Below are 18,368 nucleotides of genomic sequence, written 5' to 3' on the forward strand. Positions count from 1 at the left end.
AACCAGCCTCAGTTATGAAGTGTTTTTAGGTGATCCACGAGGTGCAACTCTGTGTTGCATACACGTCAGATGTCACCATTCACTGCGGTAAACATACAGGTTTAGGAAGGCATCTTACAGCAGGTTACCAGTACACCATTACATGGAGTAGCACTTTGTACCTACCGACCAGGCGAGTTTATTCGAGGTTGCATCTCCCTCAGTGAATTAAACACAGTCCCAGATACCAACCTGGAAATTTCTACAATTCGGTGTGGTACATACAGCATCTAGCTTTCCCAAATGGTCACCCATCTGGTACTGACCAGGCTCATTGTTGCTTAACTTTGGTTATCTGGTGAAAACCAGTATCTCAACGTAATTGTGCTGCATATATATATATATATATATATATATATATATATATATATATATATATATATATTCGCTCCCTTTGATAGTGTTCAGCTTTTCTTGATAAGTTTTGCTTTATTAAATATTTACTCTTTGATAATATATATATATATATATATATATATATATATATATATAATACTCATTATTTTATGGTTTAGTGGTAGTCTCTTATTTTTCTAAATGAAGATTGTAAGAACATACAATTGGTTAATGGATCTAATTAAACTTTAGTTATCCTCCCTTTTTGTTATAAATATTTTAGAAAAAATATGTCCTAGTGTTTTGTTTGATAAGTTTATTATTTTTAATTTTACTTTTAACTAGAACCTACATACAAAATATCAGAAGTATAGTTACCCCTTTACCAATATCAAATAAACTATGTACTTTATCCACTATGCCACAAGACCTTGCGGTCAAATCTAGTATAAATCCTTAATATTTATTACTACAAACTACTAATATACTGAAAATGCTATTTCTGAATTTTTCCACATTGCTCAACGTAGGCTTGAGAGTCTGGATTATCTTACTTTTATTTATAACTGTAGAGAGAGAAAAGATGGATACGTATCTTTCCAAAGGGAATTACAGAAAATGACTTAATAGTCACTTTCATAATCAAGTTTCCAGTATCTGTCACCCATGTAAATACAGGTTGCCCAAAAAGTCACTGAAAGGTTTAGAACTTAAGCAGATTCTTCATTTTTGATATTTTTCTGTAATTTTAACACAATCTGACTAAGACATTGAGAATTTTTTTTTTAAAATGCAAAATTTAAATCTTTATGAAAAATAATGTCTTAAATGTTACCCAGTTTCAGCTTCGCATATTTGTATTCTTTCCAAAATATTCATGACAGATTGCAGAATCTCTGGATTGTAATTTAACTCCCTTATCTTGTTCCAGATGTTTTCCTTCAATTCTTGTAGGGTTTGGGGTTTGTTAACATAGACTCTTTCTTTAAGATATCTCCACATGTGACTTAGGCTATCTCTTACATGAAAATGCCGTCAATAAGCTCTTGGAGTCAAAACAATTGACCCCTTATTTTGGTAAAACAATTTCACAACTTGCGTACGTTGTTCAATGCTATACTTATCCATAATTACTTTTCAAAATATTATCTGTAAAATATTAGAAATAGAAAAAAAAAAAAAATCATTAATCGTAAAATGATAAAGATTTTCAACCCTTCAGTGAGTTTTTGGACACCTTGTAGATATCAGATACAATTTTGCTCAACTTTGATGATTTAAAAAATTTTTTTTTTATTATATTTTCACCCCAAACAAAGTACATTGCCACTTTGATGTAGGGGTCTACTATCAGGGACCTTCGTTACAGGGGTACTATGTAGGGAGTTTAGCAGCAAGATGTCTGTTCACATTACACTTGAACTTCTGCATGTCAGTACAGTTGGGGAAGCAAGAAACTGGAAGAGAATTCTACAATCCTGCAGTTCTGGGAAAATATCTAGGGATCTTGACTATGTAGGGGTGGGACTTCGCTGCTTGTCGGGTTTGTCGGGGATATTTTCGCCGAGGAGGTACAAGGGCTTGTAGTTCGTCAGAGCATCCACCATTGAAATCTTGTAAAACAGGCAGAGGGATGCAACATTTCGTCGATGGGACAGAAGCTGAAGCTTAGTGTTGACAGTTCAGGACCTATTAGGTTGGTGACTCCCTTTTGGACCCTGTCCAGGAGGGAGAGACTAGTAGCAGATGCACCAGCCCAAATGTGACAGTACTCCATACATGAGTGAATGGTGGCTTTATAGAGGTCAAAATCTCATATCAATAAAATTTTGCAATAACAAAAATAATTATTATTTGGTGCTTGTGCAGTATAATGGAATTTAAAATAAATGCATTTTAGGTATAAAAAACTATTAGTAAAAAATTTTTAAATTATGGAAAATCATAGAGTAAAAGATTTGCTAGAAATATTTTTTACAAAAAATAAAAATAAAGAGATATTAGCTGTTCGCCATTTTCTATTTTAAAAATAGCAGATTACAATTATTTTGTAAAAATCATTAACTGCAGTTACCTCCCATGGATTTTATAAATTCAACATTTAAAATCCCATTATATTGCATAAGCACACATTATTTTTATGATGACTTACTTCATCATTCTGTAAATTCACTTCTTCTAATCTCTTTTTGATTTTATCGCATCGAGTGACCAAATCATCAAGAACCGCTTTCTGGGCACTAATCTGACGAACCTGGAGATAAGAGAAGAAATAACATGAAGTTGCTTGCTAGAGAGAGAGAGAGATACACACACACACACACACAGAATGAGAGAGAAAAGGGAGGAAGGTAGAAGACCAGAGTGAAAATAGGCAAGGTGAGAGTAGAAAGAGAGAAGGTGAGAAGAGAGGGAGGGGGCGAAGAATGGGAGATCAGAGAGGGGGCAAAGAGAGGGAAACGAGAAAGAAAGCAAAAGGGGAAGGGGAAAGAGAGGAGAAGGGGACGATGGGGGAGAGAGAATGGAAGGACGGAGATAGAGAGATAGAGGGAAAGAGGGTAAGGGTGGGGGGGAGAGAGGGTTAGAGAAATAGAGAAAAAGGGTTAGAGAGAGAGGGAGGTAAGGAGATATGGAGGGAGAGAAAGAACAAGAGATAGAGTGTGGAAGAAGAAGAGACAGAGAGTGGAGGAAGAAGAAGAGACAGAGAGTGGAGGAAGAAGAAGAGACAGAGAGTGGAGGAAGAAGAAGAGAGAGAGATTGGAAGAAGAAGAAGAGAGAGAGAGATTGGAAGAAGAAGAAGAAGAAGAAGAAGAAGAAGAAGAAGAAGAAGAAGAAAAAGAAGAAGAAGAAGAAGAAAAAGAAGAAGAAGAAGAAGAAGAAGAGAGAGATTGGAAGAAGAAGAAGAAGAAGAAGAAGAAGAAGAAGAGAGAGATTGGAAGAAGAAGAAGAAGAAGAGAGAGAGATTGGAAGAAGAAGAAGAAGAAGAAGAAGAGAGAGAGATTGGAAGAAGAAGAAGAAGAAGAAGAGAGAGAGATAAGAAGAAGAAGAAGAGAGAGAGATAAGAAGAAGAAGAAGAGAGAGAGATAAGAAGAAGAAGAAGAGAGAGAGATAAGAAGAAGAAGAAGAGAGAGAGATAAGAAGAAGAAGAAGAGAGAGAGATAAGAAGAAGAAGAAGAAGAAGAGAGAGAGATTGGAAGAAGAAGAAGAAGAAGAGAGAGAGATTGGAAGAAGAAGAAGAAGAAGAGAGAGAGAGATTGGAAGAAGAAGAAGAGAGAGAGAGAGATTGGAAGAAGAAGAAGAGAGAGAGAGATTGGAAGAAGAAGAAGAGAGAGATTGGAAGAAGAAGAAGAGAGAGATTGGAAGAAGAAGAAGAGAGAGATTGGAAGAAGAAGAAGAAGAAGAAGAAGAAGAGAGAGATTGGAAGAAGAAGAAGAAGAAGAGAGATTGGAAGAAGAAGAAGAAGAAGAAGAAGAGAGAGAGATTAGAAGAAGAAGAAGAAGAGAGAGAGATTGGAAGAAGAACAAGAAGAAGAGAGAGAGATTGGAAGAAGAAGAAGAAGAAGAAGAGAGAGATTGGAAGAAGAAGAAGAAGAAGAGAGATTGGAAGAAGAAGAAGAAGAAGAAGAAGAGAGAGAGATTAGAAGAAGAAGAAGAAGAGAGAGAGATTGGAAGAAGAACAAGAAGAAGAGAGAGAGATTGGAAGAAGAAGAAGAAGAAGAAGAAGAAGAAGAAGAGAGAGATTGGAAGAAGAACAAGAAGAAGAGAGAGAGATTGGAAGAAGAACAAGAAGAAGAAGAAGAAGAGAGAGATTGGAAGAAGAAGAAAAAGAAGAAGAAGAAGAGAGAGAGAGATTGGAAGAAGAAGAAAAAGAAGAAGAAGAAGAGAGAGAGAGATTGGAAGAAGAAGAAGAAGAAGAGAGAGATTGGAAGAAGAAGAAGAAGAAAAGAGAGAGATTGGAAGAAGAAGAAGAAGAAGAAGAAAAGAGAGAGATTGGAAGAAGAAGAAGAAGAAGAAGAAGAAGAAGAAGAGAGAGATTGGAAGAAGAAGAAGAAGAAGAAGAAGAGAGAGAGAGATTGGAAGAAGAAGAGAGAGAGAGATTGGAAGAAGAAGAGAGAGAGAGAGAGATTGGAAGAAGAAGAGAGAGAGAGAGAGATTGGAAGAAGAAGAGAGAGAGAGATTGGAAGAAGAAGAGAGAGAGAGAGATTGGAAGAAGAAGAGAGAGAGAGAGATTGGAAGAAGAAGAGAGAGAGAGAGATTGGAAGAAGAAGAGAGAGAGAGAGATTGGAAGAAGAAGAGAGAGAGAGAGATTGGAAGAAGAAGAGAGAGAGAGATTGGAAGAAGAAGAGAGAGAGAGAGATTGGAAGAAGAAGAGAGAGAGAGAGAGAGATTGGAAGAAGAAGAGAGAGAGAGAGATTGGAAGAAGAAGAGAGAGAGAGAGATTGGAAGAAGAAGAGAGAGAGAGAGATTGGAAGAAGAAGAGAGAGAGAGAGATTGGAAGAAGAAGAGAGAGAGAGAGAGAGAGAGAGATTGGAAGAAGAAGAGAGAGAGAGAGAGAGAGAGAGAGATTGGAAGAAGAAGAGAGAGAGAGAGAGAGAGAGATTGGAAGAAGAAGAGAGAGAGAGAGAGATTGGAAGAAGAAGAGAGAGAGAGAGAGATTGGAAGAAGAAGAGAGAGAGAGAGAGATTGGAAGAAGAAGAGAGAGAGAGAGAGATTGGAAGAAGAAGAGAGAGAGAGAGAGATTGGAAGAAGAAGAGAGAGAGAGAGAGATTGGAAGAAGAAGAGAGAGAGAGAGAGATTGGAAGAAGAAGAGAGAGAGAGAGAGATTGGAAGAAGAAGAGAGAGAGATTGGAAGAAGAAGAGAGAGAGAGATTGGAAGAAGAAGAGAGAGAGAGATTGGAAGAAGAAGAGAGAGAGAGAGATTGGAAGAAGAAGAGAGAGAGAGAGAGATTGGAAGAAGAAGAGAGAGAGAGAGATTGGAAGAAGAAGAGAGAGAGAGAGATTGGAAGAAGAAGAGAGAGAGAGAGATTGGAAGAAGAAGAGAGAGAGAGAGATTGGAAGAAGAAGAGAGAGAGAGAGATTGGAAGAAGAAGAGAGAGAGAGAGATTGGTTTGTTTGTTTGTTTGTTCTGTTTTACGGCATATCAACCACTTTGGGGTCATTTAATGCCGAAAGGTTCGTTATGTTGTGTTAAATATTGGTTTGTTCTTCTTAAGGTTTTTCTTTTTTTTGGGGGGGGGGGTCTTTCCTTATATTTTTGAGTATATTTTAGTTTCTTTCAGAAAATTGATAATTTTTTGGGGATCAATCTTGTTTAATATTGTTTTCAGATTTTTTTCTTGGTAATACTTTGTTCGGATTTGTTCAAGGTCAATGCAGTTTGTCAGTATATGGTGTATTGTGTAGGGTTCTTGACACGTTATACAGTTTGGTGTCTCCTCCCCTTTTAGTAGATGTGAGTGGGTGATGTGAGTGTGACCTATTCGCAGTCTGGTCATTACTACCTCTTCCTTTCTTGTTAACTTTTTGGTGTTTCTCGTTCCAATATTTGGTGTTATTTGGAATAGTTTGTTTTTGGTGCATGAGCTCCAGTTTTCTTGCCATTTTCTCTTCAAAAATGTGTTTATTTTAGTCTTTAGGTCTGTATAGGGGATTTTTCCACTTATGTGGTTTTGTTGCAGAGTTTCCTTTGCTGCCTTATCTGCTTGTTCATTCATGTATATGCCGATATGGCTTGGTATCCAGCAAAAGATAATGTTTTTTTTCATGGTTATGGCATCTATTTTGTTTAGCAATTTTGTAATAAGTGGGTTTGTCATTTTTTTTTCTTTTAGAGATATGAGTATTGAAAGTGAGTCAGTAAATATGATATATTTTTGATGGTCATCATTGGTTATTATATTCAGTGCCGAATCTATGGCTGTTGCTTCTGCGCTGAAAATAGAAGATTCGTTTGGGAGCCTTTTCTTTAGTTTTATTTTTTTGTGGATGGCTGCGCATCCTACTTTATCTCCATCTTTTGATCCGTCAGTGTAAATTTGTGTATATTCTTTGTATGTATTCTGGATGATAAGTAGTTCTTCATGGAAGGTTGATGGGTGGGTTTTCGTTTTGGGATATTTATTTAATTTTAATATTATGTGTGGTTGTTTGATCATCCAGGGTGGAGTTTTTGATTTGTTATATTTATGTATTTTTGTAATGTCCATTTGGGCTTCTGTGAGAAGGTTTTTTATCCGGAGGCTGTAGGGCTTGATGATATTTTCTTTCTTGTTGAAGAGATGTGTGTATTGTGGGTGGAGGGTACATTGGTATGCAGGATTTGTTGGACACGATACCAGCTTTAGGTAATATTGTAGCGCTAACTTCTGTCGTCTTAGAATCAGTGGAGGCTCATGGGCCTCTATATAGAGGCTTTCTACTGGAGAGGTTCTAAATGCTCCCAAGGCTAATCTTAATCCTTGATGATGGATTGTATTTAGTTCTTTTATGTAGGACTTCCTTGCTGCTCCATAGATGAAGCATCCATAGTCCATTTTAGATCTGATTAGAGTTTGGTATAATTTCAATAATGTGACTTTGTCTGCACCCCAATCGGTGTGTGCTAGGACTTTGATCAATTGCATTGTCTTTTGGCATTTTGCTTTTAAATATTTTATATGCGGTATAAAGTTCAATTTTTTATCGAATATAATACCTAAATATTTATGTTGGTCGGTGAGTGGGATGTTCTTGTTATCCAGTTTCAGGTTGGGGTCGTGGTGGAATTTTCGTAATTTGCAAAAGTGGATGCATTTAGTTTTTTCCTCTGAGAATGTAAATCCATTTTCTATGGCCCATTTGTTTATTTTATTCAGACAGAGTTGTAGTTTGCGTTCGGCTGTTTGTATATATTTAGATTGGTAGTATATAAGTAGGTCGTCCACGTATAGGGCGTTTTCAATTCCTGGGTCTATGTTTTTTATGATATTGTTTATTTTAATGTTGAAGAGGGTGACAGACAGGATACTGCCTTGGGGGACCCCCATTTCTTGATCTTTTTGGACTGAATAAGTGTTGTCCATCCGTACTTGGAAGTTTCTATTTGTTAAGAAATTTCTGATAATTTCTGGCATTCTACCCCTAAGTCCTAGTTCATACAGGTCTTTTTGGATTCCGTATTTCCAAGCGGTGTCATACGCCTTTTGCATGTCAAAAAAAATTGCTATTAGATGTTCTTTTTTTGCAAAAGCTTCTCTTATGCGTGTTTCCAGTTTTATTAAGTGATCGGTGGGGCTTCTATTTTTCCTGAAACCCGACTGGCTTTCTGTAATTAGATTTTTGCTTTCCAAGTACCAATTTAACCTTTCGTTAATCATTCTCTCAAAAGTTTTGCACAAACAACTAGTTAGTGCAATGGGTCGGTAGTTTGTTGGGTTTGTATGGTCTTTTTTTGGTTTGGGTATTGGGATTACTGTTGCCTGCTTCCAGTTTTTTGGAATGTTGTTAGTTATCCATATCTCATTGTAAATTTGTAATAAGTAGTCCAGTGATGGTTTTGGTAGTTTTTTGAGGAATTGATAATGGATCTCGTCGGGGCCGACTGCTGTATCGGGAGATTTGTTTATTGCCTCCTCTAGTTCTGCACTGTTGAATAATTGATTGTAGTTTTCTTCATTTTTTGATTTGAAGTTTATTTTTATTTTTTCTTCATTTTTCTTTATAGCTTGGAATTTTTTATTTTGGTTTTTTGATGATGAGTTCATTGAGAATTGTTCTGCTAATTTATTTGCGATATTTTGTTTGTCGGTAATCTTTGTGTTGTCGCATATAAGGTGTTTAATAGGGTTCTTTGTATTTTTTCCTGCTATTTTTCTGACCATCTCCCATACTTTTTTGGGTTTTGTGTTTTGATTAATTTTTGTTACATAGTCTTTCCACGAGTTCCGTTTTGATTCTTTGATAGTTTTCCGTGCTTTGGCTTTGCTGTTTTTATAGGTGTCCAAATTTTCTTTCGTTGGACTGTTTTTGAATTTCCTTAGGTTTGCACGTCTGGCTCTTATAGCTTCTTTGCATTCTTTATTGTACCAGGGTTTGTTATATTTTGTAGTAGTGGAACTTTTTGGTATGTTCTCCTCGGCTATTGTGAGTAGGGTGTTGCTGAAATATGTGATGTGTTCTAAGTCAGGATTCGCTTCAGGTATTAATCTGTATTGACATGTATTTTGGAAATTTTCCCAATTTGCCTTTTGTAAATTCCAGCGGGGTGTTTTGTCTTCTGGCTTGGGATTCTCGTTTTCTATTATGATTGGGAAGTGGTCACTTCCGCATGTATCCTTATGTGTTCTCCAGCTATAATCCATGTATATAGTTGGGTCACATAGTGTTATATCGATTGCTGATAGGGTTCCCGTTGGTGGGTGCATATATGTATTCTCTTTGTTGTTGAGTAGGCATAGATCATTTTGGTTAATTATTTTTTCTATGGTTTGGCCTCTTTTGTTGTTTTTTTTACTGCCCCACCATATATTGTGACTATTGAAGTCTCCCAACAGTAGAAAAGGTTTAGGTAGTTGTTTGATTATATTGTTTAATTCTGTTTCGTTTATTGTTTCATTTGGTGGTATATAGAGTGAGCATAGGGTTACTGTTTTGTGTAGTGTTGCAGTTATTGCAACAGCTTGCATATTTGTTTTTAAGTTCACTTTGCTGTGTGGAATGTTTTCGTTTATCAGTATTGATGATCCACCGGTGGCTTTGCATGATAATTTGTTTATGTGGTTGTATATTGAGTAGTGTTTTATGTTAATTTTGTCATTTTCTTTTAAGTGTGTTTCCTGTAGGCAAATTATTGCAGGACATAAGGATTTGATAAGTATTTGCATTTCTTCGATATTAATTTTTAATCCTCTTATGTTCCACTGTAGGATTTTGTTAGTCATGGTTTATATTTTCTTTTGGTTTTGGACTGTTGGTGTTTATGTCTACGTCCATAGTTTCGATGTTAGTTTGAGTGTTTCTTTTGGAAGTGGATGGTCTGTTTCTTGTTTCTGGTGAGAGGCTTTTTTTGGGTTTTGGTCTGGGACTTTTAGATTTACTTTGTCTTGACTGTCTTTTTTGGCTACCAGTTTCAACTAGTTCAAATTTATTTTCATTTTCAATTAATACTAATTCTGTTTTTTGTTTGTCATTTTGTTTTTGGGGGGTAGTTTTTTTGTTGTTCTGTTCTATTTCCATTTTTTCTGTTGTTGTGTGTTTATTTTTAACATCTGTTTTTGTCCTTGTTAGTGACTTGGATCTTTCACGTTTTGATAATTGAGGAGGTTTCATTTCTTTAGAGATTGATTCCTCAATATTGATGGAAGTTTTTCTGATTTCCTTTGTTTCGTTTTCTTTTATACTGGGTTGTTCGTTTCTGACTTTTATTTGGCTGTTAGAATTTATTTTCAGTTCTGATAAAAAAGATTTTAATTCTTCAAGTATGTTCTTTAGTTCTTTTGCTAGGTTTGCAATTTCTGGAGCAAGGTTTAGTTCATTGTAGTTGTACATTTTGTTTGCTTGTTGGGTTATTGTGGCATATGAGTTTTTGGTGCGATTTGTGACTTCTTTGCGGGCTTCTTGGAAGGTTATATTTTTTTGATATTTGATTGTTATTATTTCCTTCTCTTGCTTATATATTTTGCACTGTTTTGAGTGAGAGTGGTGCTCTTCTTGACAGTTTGTGCATTTGGTTTTATTTGGACAGTCTTCTTCATCGTGGTCTGGGTTTTTTTCACTGCAGTTTCTACATGTGAAGAATCTTAGACATTGGTCTTTATTATGTCCAAACTTTTGGCAGTTGTAGCATTGTAAAGGTTTTGGAATGTATTGTTCTATTTTCGTTCTTTCATAACCTATATTGATGGTCTCTGGTATTTGAGGATAATTGAATGTTAATATATAAGTGTTTGTATATATTACCTCTCCTTTTTTTTTAAATGTGATTCTTTTTACATCTGTGACCCCTTGGTTTTTTAGTTCTGTTTTGATTTCTTCTGTTGTGCAGACGGAGATTTCCTGGTTTTTTATGACTCCTTTGGAGTAGTTTAGTGTTTGGTGTGGATAAGCTTTGATGTTTGTTTCATGCAATTTTTGTAGTTGAAGTAGAGTTTTGGCCTGTTTTTTATTTTGTACTTCTACCAATATGGTACCATTCCTTAATTTTTTGACATTTTTAGGTGTTATTTTGCTTGATATTACCTTTTGGATAATGAAGGGTGACATTTTAGTTAACGGTATATTAGACGTTGCTTCTAGCACGATGAATCTTGGAAAGTTTGTATCTTCATTGTCGCTGTCAGAGTCTATTTCTGTGTGTGGTCTCTTGGATTTTTTGGCATTCATAATAATTTTTGAAAAATTCATCAGCCATGCTCCCCACCCTCCTCGGAGCCCCTTATGGGGAAGAACTATGAGGGGGTAAATCCCATTCGCCTCGGTTCTCCAGGGCTACATAGCTGGTATACTCAAACATGGGGAGGTTTCCAAGCATTCACAATATATGGTTATGCCCACCCAAGTATGGGATTTCCCTGTATTTTTATTATTCCTGATGGTTACCTTTTTCCCAGCTTGATTGACCCTTCAGCCATCGCTTATTAACTCAGTTTATTGTTTATGTTGAGTGTTAGTGTGTTTTTGTTTGGATTGTCTGAATTAGTGCTTGTCATGACCAACCGATTGATTGGATCGGGCCTATCCAACCTCCCGTCTAGCCTAGTAAGGGCCAAAGTGGTGTGTTGTAGTATCATGTTATTATTTCCTAGGCATGTTCCACTCAACCACCAGGATCCCGTTCTTAATGCATTACGGGTTGCCACCAACGGTCAACTGGTGGTCCCATTGAAGGATTTTTACCCTCTGCAGGGGGGCAGTTGGTATGTTCTATCGCCCTACCAACTAGGCAAAAAAAAAAAAAAAAAAAAAAAAAGGGGTGAGGAGGTGAAGGAAAAAGAAAACGAGGGAGGGGAAGGGGAGGAGAATGTTGTTTTTGTTTTTGTTTTCGCAGAACATGACTAAGTTTTGCAAAAGGGAATAAAAAAACAAAGACATCTATGTAGGTGCGTTTCATCTCAGAAAGTCAGTAGACAGCCTGATCTGGTAGCACCAGGAGAGAGATTGGAAGAAGAAGAGAGAGAGAGATTGGAAGAAGAAGAGAGAGAGAGATTGGAAGAAGAAGAGAGAGAGAGATTGGAAGAAGAAGAGAGAGAGAGATTGGAAGAAGAAGAGAGAGAGAGATTGGAAGAAGAAGAGAGAGAGAGATTGGAAGAAGAAGAGAGAGAGAGAGAGATTGGAAGAAGAAGAGAGAGAGAGATTGGAAGAAGAAGAGAGAGAGAGATTGGAAGAAGAAGAGAGAGAGAGATTGGAAGAAGAAGAGAGAGAGAGATTGGAAGAAGAAGAGAGAGAGAGATTGGAAGAAGAAGAGAGAGAGAGATTGGAAGAAGAAGAGAGAGAGAGATTGGAAGAAGAAGAGAGAGAGAGATTGGAAGAAGAAGAGAGAGAGAGATTGGAAGAAGAAGAGAGAGAGAGATTGGAAGAAGAAGAGAGAGAGAGATTGGAAGAAGAAGAGAGAGAGAGATTGGAAGAAGAAGAGAGAGAGAGATTGGAAGAAGAAGAGAGAGAGATTAGAAGAAGAAGAGAGAGAGATTGGAAGAAGAAGAGAGAGAGAAGTTGGAAGAAGAAGAGAGAGAGAGATTGGAAGAAGAAGAGAGAGAGAGAGATTGGAAGAAGAAGAGAGAGAGAGAGATTGGAAGAAGAAGAGAGAGAGAGAGATTGGAAGAAGAAGAGAGAGAGAGATTGGAAGAAGAAGAGAGAGAGAGATTGGAAGAAGAAGAGAGAGAGAGAGATTGGAAGAAGAAGAGAGAGAGAGAGATTGGAAGAAGAAGAGAGAGAGAGAGATTGGAAGAAGAAGAGAGAGAGAGAGATTGGAAGAAGAAGAGAGAGAGAGAGATTGGAAGAAGAAGAGAGAGAGAGAGATTGGAAGAAGAAGAGAGAGAGAGAGATTGGAAGAAGAAGAGAGAGAGAGAGATTGGAAGAAGAAGAGAGAGAGAGAGATTGGAAGAAGAAGAGAGAGAGAGAGAGATTGGAAGAAGAAGAGAGAGAGAGAGAGATTGGAAGAAGAAGAGAGAGAGATTGGAAGAAGAAGAGAGAGAGATTGGAAGAAGAAGAAGAGAGAGAGATTGGAAGAAGAAGAAGAGAGAGAGATTGGAAGAAGAAGAAGAGAGAGAGATTGGAAGAAGAAGAAGAGAGAGAGATTGGAAGAAGAAGAAGAGAGAGAGATTGGAAGAAGAAGAAGAGAGAGAGATTGGAAGAAGAAGAAGAGAGAGAGATTGGAAGAAGAAGAAGAGAGAGAGATTGGAAGAAGAAGAAGAGAGAGAGATTGGAAGAAGAAGAAGAGAGAGAGATTGGAAGAAGAAGAAGAGAGAGAGATTGGAAGAAGAAGAAGAGAGAGAGATTGGAAGAAGAAGAAGAGAGAGAGATTGGAAGAAGAAGAAGAGAGAGAGATTGGAAGAAGAAGAAGAGAGAGAGATTGGAAGAAGAAGAGAGAGAGAGATTGGAAGAAGAAGAGAGAGAGAGATTGGAAGAAGAAGAGAGAGAGAGATTGGAAGAAGAAGAGAGAGAGATTGGAAGAAGAAGAGAGAGAGAGATTGGAAGAAGAAGAGAGAGAGAGATTGGAAGAAGAAGAGAGAGAGAGATTGGAAGAAGAAGAGAGAGAGAGATTGGAAGAAGAAGAGAGAGAGAGATTGGAAGAAGAAGAGAGAGAGAGATTGGAAGAAGAAGAGAGAGAGAGATTGGAAGAAGAAGAGAGAGAGAGATTGGAAGAAGAAGAGAGAGAGAGATTGGAAGAAGAAGAGAGAGAGAGATTGGAAGAAGAGAGAGAGAGATTGGAAGAAGAAGAGAGAGAGAGATTGGAAGAAGAAGAGAGAGAGAGATTGGAAGAAGAAGAGAGAGAGATTAGAAGAAGAAGAGAGAGAGATTAGAAGAAGAAGAGAGAGAGATTGGAAGAAGAAGAGAGAGAGAGATTGGAAGAAGAAGAGAGAGAGAGATTGGAAGAAGAAGAGAGAGAGAGATTGGAAGAAGAAGAGAGAGAGAGTGGAAGAAGAAGTGAGAGAGTGGAAGAAGAAGTGAGAGAGTGGAAGAAGAAGTGAGAGAGTGGAAAAAGAAGAGAGAGAGTGGAAAAAGAAGAGAGAGAGTGGAAGAAGAAGAGAGAGAGTGGAAGAAGAAGAGAGAGAGTGGAAGAAGAAGAGAGAGGGCAGGAAAAAAAAGGCGAAAAGAAGGGTGAAACGAAGAAAGGATGAAGCGGAAGAGGTGCGGAGTAGAGAGAGAAACGGTATATGGAGAGGTAGGAGTAAATAGAGAGGTGGGAGCAGAAATAGAAGAGAGGGCTAAAGAAGAAGAGAAAGAGAGAGAGAATTTTACTTACTTCATCCCCCTTATAGGGCTGATATTCAAACTTCTTGGGCAACATAAATACGGAATTATACAACTCCATAAATTTTTGCTTGTCTGCACGAGCATCCAATCCTTGGATACATTGGTTGAGTCTGTCAATTGCTCGCTGGTGGGAATTCCGTAGCTGTTCGTGGGATGAAAGGTACATTTTCATGGTCCGGGCAACGCAATTATGATAACCAAAATCCATACACTGAAAATAAAAAAATAAACAGAAATTATAATCATCTCTCATAGAACAATTAATAACGTGCTGCGTGTCCATTTGAACACCTACATGCATTAATGGCTAGTCATTTGTGTGCAATGCTAAGGGAGATAATTCCGTATATATTCAAGGGAATGTAAAAACATCAGCAACAAACAACTCGAGGTATTAATGTTGTTGGTTAAATTAAAAAACTAATGCCATTTTGTTATATAAGGAGTCAACTTATATAACAAAATGTCAACTAAGTATGAATTTCGGGTTAGAGTTACATTACGTACATGTCAGGATAACCTGGAGACAAACAGGAATAAGCCGAGTTAACCTATCGTGAGTGAGGTGGGATGGGTGAAGGATTAGCTTCATAGAAAAAAAAAAAACAAAAAAAAAAAACGGTGCTTCTTCATAATACAAGCGCAAAAAAAAATATTGAATTTTAAGTGAAACAAATGGTATCTATATAATTGTCAATTCTCGAATAGTAACATATCCAAAAATTACAAAAATTGATAAGGTAGAAAAATAATTATTAATGAATAAAGAAATTTGTGAAAGGAAGTGAAACCACTATATTACACTTACTAAAAAAAGAAACCAGTTGACAGGGGGGGGGGGATAATTAAGTTCTCTTGCTTACGTCACATGACAAACGTAATTCAAAATATCGGAAAACATTTATTCCCCATATAAACTTCATCAAAAAACAGTTTTTCATTAATAATTATCTTTTTATTTATTGTTTTCCGTAATTTTTGGATATGTTATTATTTACAAGATGACAATTACATAGATACCACTGTTTTTACTTGAAATTCAATATTTTTTTCGTTCGTACAATATAGAGGCATCGAAAAAAAAACAAAAAAAAAACACTAGAAGCAGGTGTTGACGATATTACATAAGAAAATCAGATGCTCAAGACAGGACAGAATTTTGAGGCAGTTCAACGTGAGGAAACAACCAGACCAGATGTGCCTGACAATGTATTAATCCAAGAGAATATTTCCTTGAGATCTGTCCATTCTTCAACCATTTTAGAAGCTAAGAAAATTAAGAAAGGAATTAATTTTAGCTTCCTTTTTAGAAGGAATTGATTTTAGTCTCTACTTTGGTGAAAAAACTTTCTCTCCCCAATAAAATCTTTGAAACCACAAGTCACCATTGTTCCAGGCGGGAGTTTATTTGCCGGAGTTGAACCACCACAGGACGATGCAACTATACAGAAAATGACTCACATGAAAAAGTAACAAAAAAGAGAATGCCAGCAGCGACATGCGCACATGTTTAAAAAAAAAAAAAAAAAAAAAAAAGAGAAAACTCTTATTAATAAATTTGTTTCTTGATCGCTAATTGCCAAAAACCCATAAGTGCAGTGAGTACACATTTGTGGGTTTGACTATGTGCTTCCATATGTATATATATTTATATATTCAGCCACTCTGATGAGTTGTAGATGACGAAACACGTGTCAGTGGATAATTATATTTAAATATATATATATATATATATATATATATATTAGTGTTAGAACAAATAATCAGGAAACAAAAAAAAAAAAAGCAGAATTTTTTGAGGTATCGTATCAGAAAATTTTGTGCTTATTTTCGAATGCCAAGAACGATTCTTTTAATTAACTCTTTTATCTGATTTAATTTAAAATAAAACCTTCCACTGCTGTTACTAATAATAAAATAATAAACATTTATTTATTTTCAATTATTAATAAAGCTAAAAGTATCGAACCCGAAGCCCTGAGGCGAAGTTTGAAAATAAAATCGGCCAGCCAGAATGAGTTAGTGAAAGATGTTTGAATTTATTTAAGAACCAAATTGACAGGTGCGCGACCGGAAGTCGTCGAGCGTTACAACAACGACGTAAGTTTGTTTGTTATAAGCGAAGGGGAAAAAAACACAAAAAAAACTAACGTAAGGCAAACGAACGATGAAAACAGAAAAACGAACACGTGAAAAATGGCTTAAATAAGCCTGTTTCGATATTAAAATTTAAAAAAAAATCGGAAAAAAAAAAAAAAAAAAAAAAAAAAAAACATCTCACACCACGATTTGAACCCAAAACGTTTAGATAATGAACCAAGGCCATAACCAACTGAGCTAAGGCGACGTTCACGAAATTTGTTCGTTTTTTCAACTATTTAAAGTAAATCAGGTCACGATGTCATCTGACGCATGCGTAGAATTGGTCATTGTCACGAGAGCACTGTTTTTGTTGACCCCCCTCCCCCGTCGAAAATTGTCGATTTCGGGGTGAAAAAGTTAACGTTTTTGGCCAATTTTTCGATATTTTTCGAGCAAAGGATGGAGCTTCGATGTGATACAGAGTTTGTGAATTTTCGTCACGTCTGTCGAAAGTTTTTAGCAGACATCTAAACATACACACAAACATACGTACATACATTTTCGCTTTTATATATATAGATTAGAATCTGGGATTTAGTACAGAATCAGTAATTGTATCAGAATCATGGAAAAATATTGGAATCGTCCCATCACTAATATGTAATCTGCAATGATAAATAGCAATTTTAAGTGTTGAGACATTGTTATGTTTGACGTTCATCTTCGTCGCCAACTGTTATGTTTGCAGGTTGAACTAAATAACGTATAAGGCAATACAAGTGAAGACTCAACAAACAAAGGTAGATCAATAAGAAGTGTATTAGGAAAAGTATGTTTACAGTATATTTACATAATGGTTGTCAGGTAAGAGAGTCTTGGCTGAAGAACATATCTGCTCTCGGCTCGGCCTTCGGTGGCTTCTGGTTAACACACACTCAGACTAACCGAGTCTTGCTATTTATGTGTAATATTATCCACATATGTAAATGAGTGGGTGCCACGACAACAGACATAATGTTGAACAAAAATGGTGGTAGCAAATCAAATCAATGCAGTCACGATCTCAAGTGTTGAGTAATTTTTAATAACAAAGACGGCAGCGAAGAATCAATGTAGTCACAATTTAGTCATGTCAAGACAGAGACTTAAATCCAAAATTTGATATTTTTATAATAAGGTCAGAAGCTTCTCATTGGTTGATTGTCTTAACTGTAGTTATAAACAAGATCGCCAAAATCATTGGGGTACATTCCTTCATTTATAATCAAAGACATTTTACAAGCGGTAAGTAAAAAGATTGGACTAAAAACAAAAATAGGTTTAATATTTGCAAAATTCATACTATAATTGTCCGAAAGGATAAAGTATTTGTTAAAATTCAAATGGAAGTTACAATTTTCTCGAGGTTAATCTTTAGTGCGTGCAATAATAAAAATACAATTGTGAATTACTTAAACATTTCTACCCAGCCATGGCTGACAGAACAAGAGCATATTAACCCTGTTGTTTGAAACTGTGCAGATTTCCAGAGTTAAAACAGAAAAATTCCTGAGTTTGACACGATACACCTGAAGAAGGTCCAACGAAACGTCATGCAAATAACATTCAATATAAGAATAGTAATCCAAAGAATCCAAATAAAATAACTTCAATGCATTCCAAGCAACGCCGTAGAATTACAGATAAGTTTTATAATATGTTAGAAAGTTATGATGGACGTATTTACATTTATCGCAGTTTTAAAGGGATTTAATGTTCAGCCAATAATATGGCTGACTGACAGGTCCTTTGAAGAAAATTGCGATGTTTTTCATCGTGGATAGCCTTCGTGATATTCAGTTGACCTTTAGCTGCAATTTCTTCAATGGGACATCAGAGTGAACTGTAAGAGGGGTAAGGGATGAGGGAGGGGAATAAGGATATTTTTGTCCAACCTAGATAAACATCTTTACTGTCATTTTAAGCTCATGAGCCCCTCATCTCAGGAAGATTACAACAAAATGCTCCACTCAAAGCTGCTTTGAACATAGAAAACTATCTTGTCACATTGTCAAAATCAAACCCAAATAACAACTCCTCTGACATATCGATATTTGATTCAGACTACCCTCTTTTTTTTTTTTTTTTTAACATGTTTTTTTCTTCTACTATGTTGCTAGCACAATATATTTTATTTTGAAAATCGTTATGATATCCAATTTGAAAACTTGTAAAATCTAATATATAAAATTATCTTTTCGGATTTTCAAAATCATATCCAAATAGCAATTCATCTGACATATTGATAGTTAATTCAGACTAACCTATTTGCCTTTGTTTTTGTATTTTTAGTAGAAGTATATATTTTATTTAACTTTACTGTTTTTCTTTCTTTCAGAAAAATCATTATATAGCTTAGAAAACTCTTACTCAGCAGAACAAATTAAAGGGAAATTATCGTGTGCCATGATACAAACCTCTTTC

General features: G+C 36.1%; 1 protein-coding gene across 3 annotated transcripts in view; it reads right to left on the reverse strand.

Annotated features, from left to right (window-relative positions):
* Positions 1–18,368, reverse strand: part of LOC145243653 (SLIT-ROBO Rho GTPase-activating protein 1-like) — a 559,174-nt gene that overhangs the window by 101,757 nt on the left and 439,049 nt on the right. For all 3 annotated transcript variants that reach the window (XR_013862922.1, XM_080106698.1, XM_080106697.1), the window contains exons 7-8: positions 13,813–14,034; positions 2,528–2,629 (exon numbers count right to left, since the gene is read on the reverse strand). Coding sequence is in view for 2 of the 3 variants with exons in the window: in XM_080106698.1 (XP_079962824.1) it covers positions 2,528–2,629; positions 13,813–14,034 (324 nt within the window). In the remaining variant the exon portion in view is untranslated. The remainder of the gene's footprint in view (positions 1–2,527; positions 2,630–13,812; positions 14,035–18,368) is intronic.

This window comes from Euprymna scolopes, chromosome 22, assembly GCF_053919585.1.
Source record: "Euprymna scolopes isolate OS-2025 chromosome 22, ASM5391958v1, whole genome shotgun sequence".
Lineage (NCBI taxonomy): Eukaryota > Metazoa > Mollusca > Cephalopoda > Sepiida > Sepiolidae > Euprymna > Euprymna scolopes.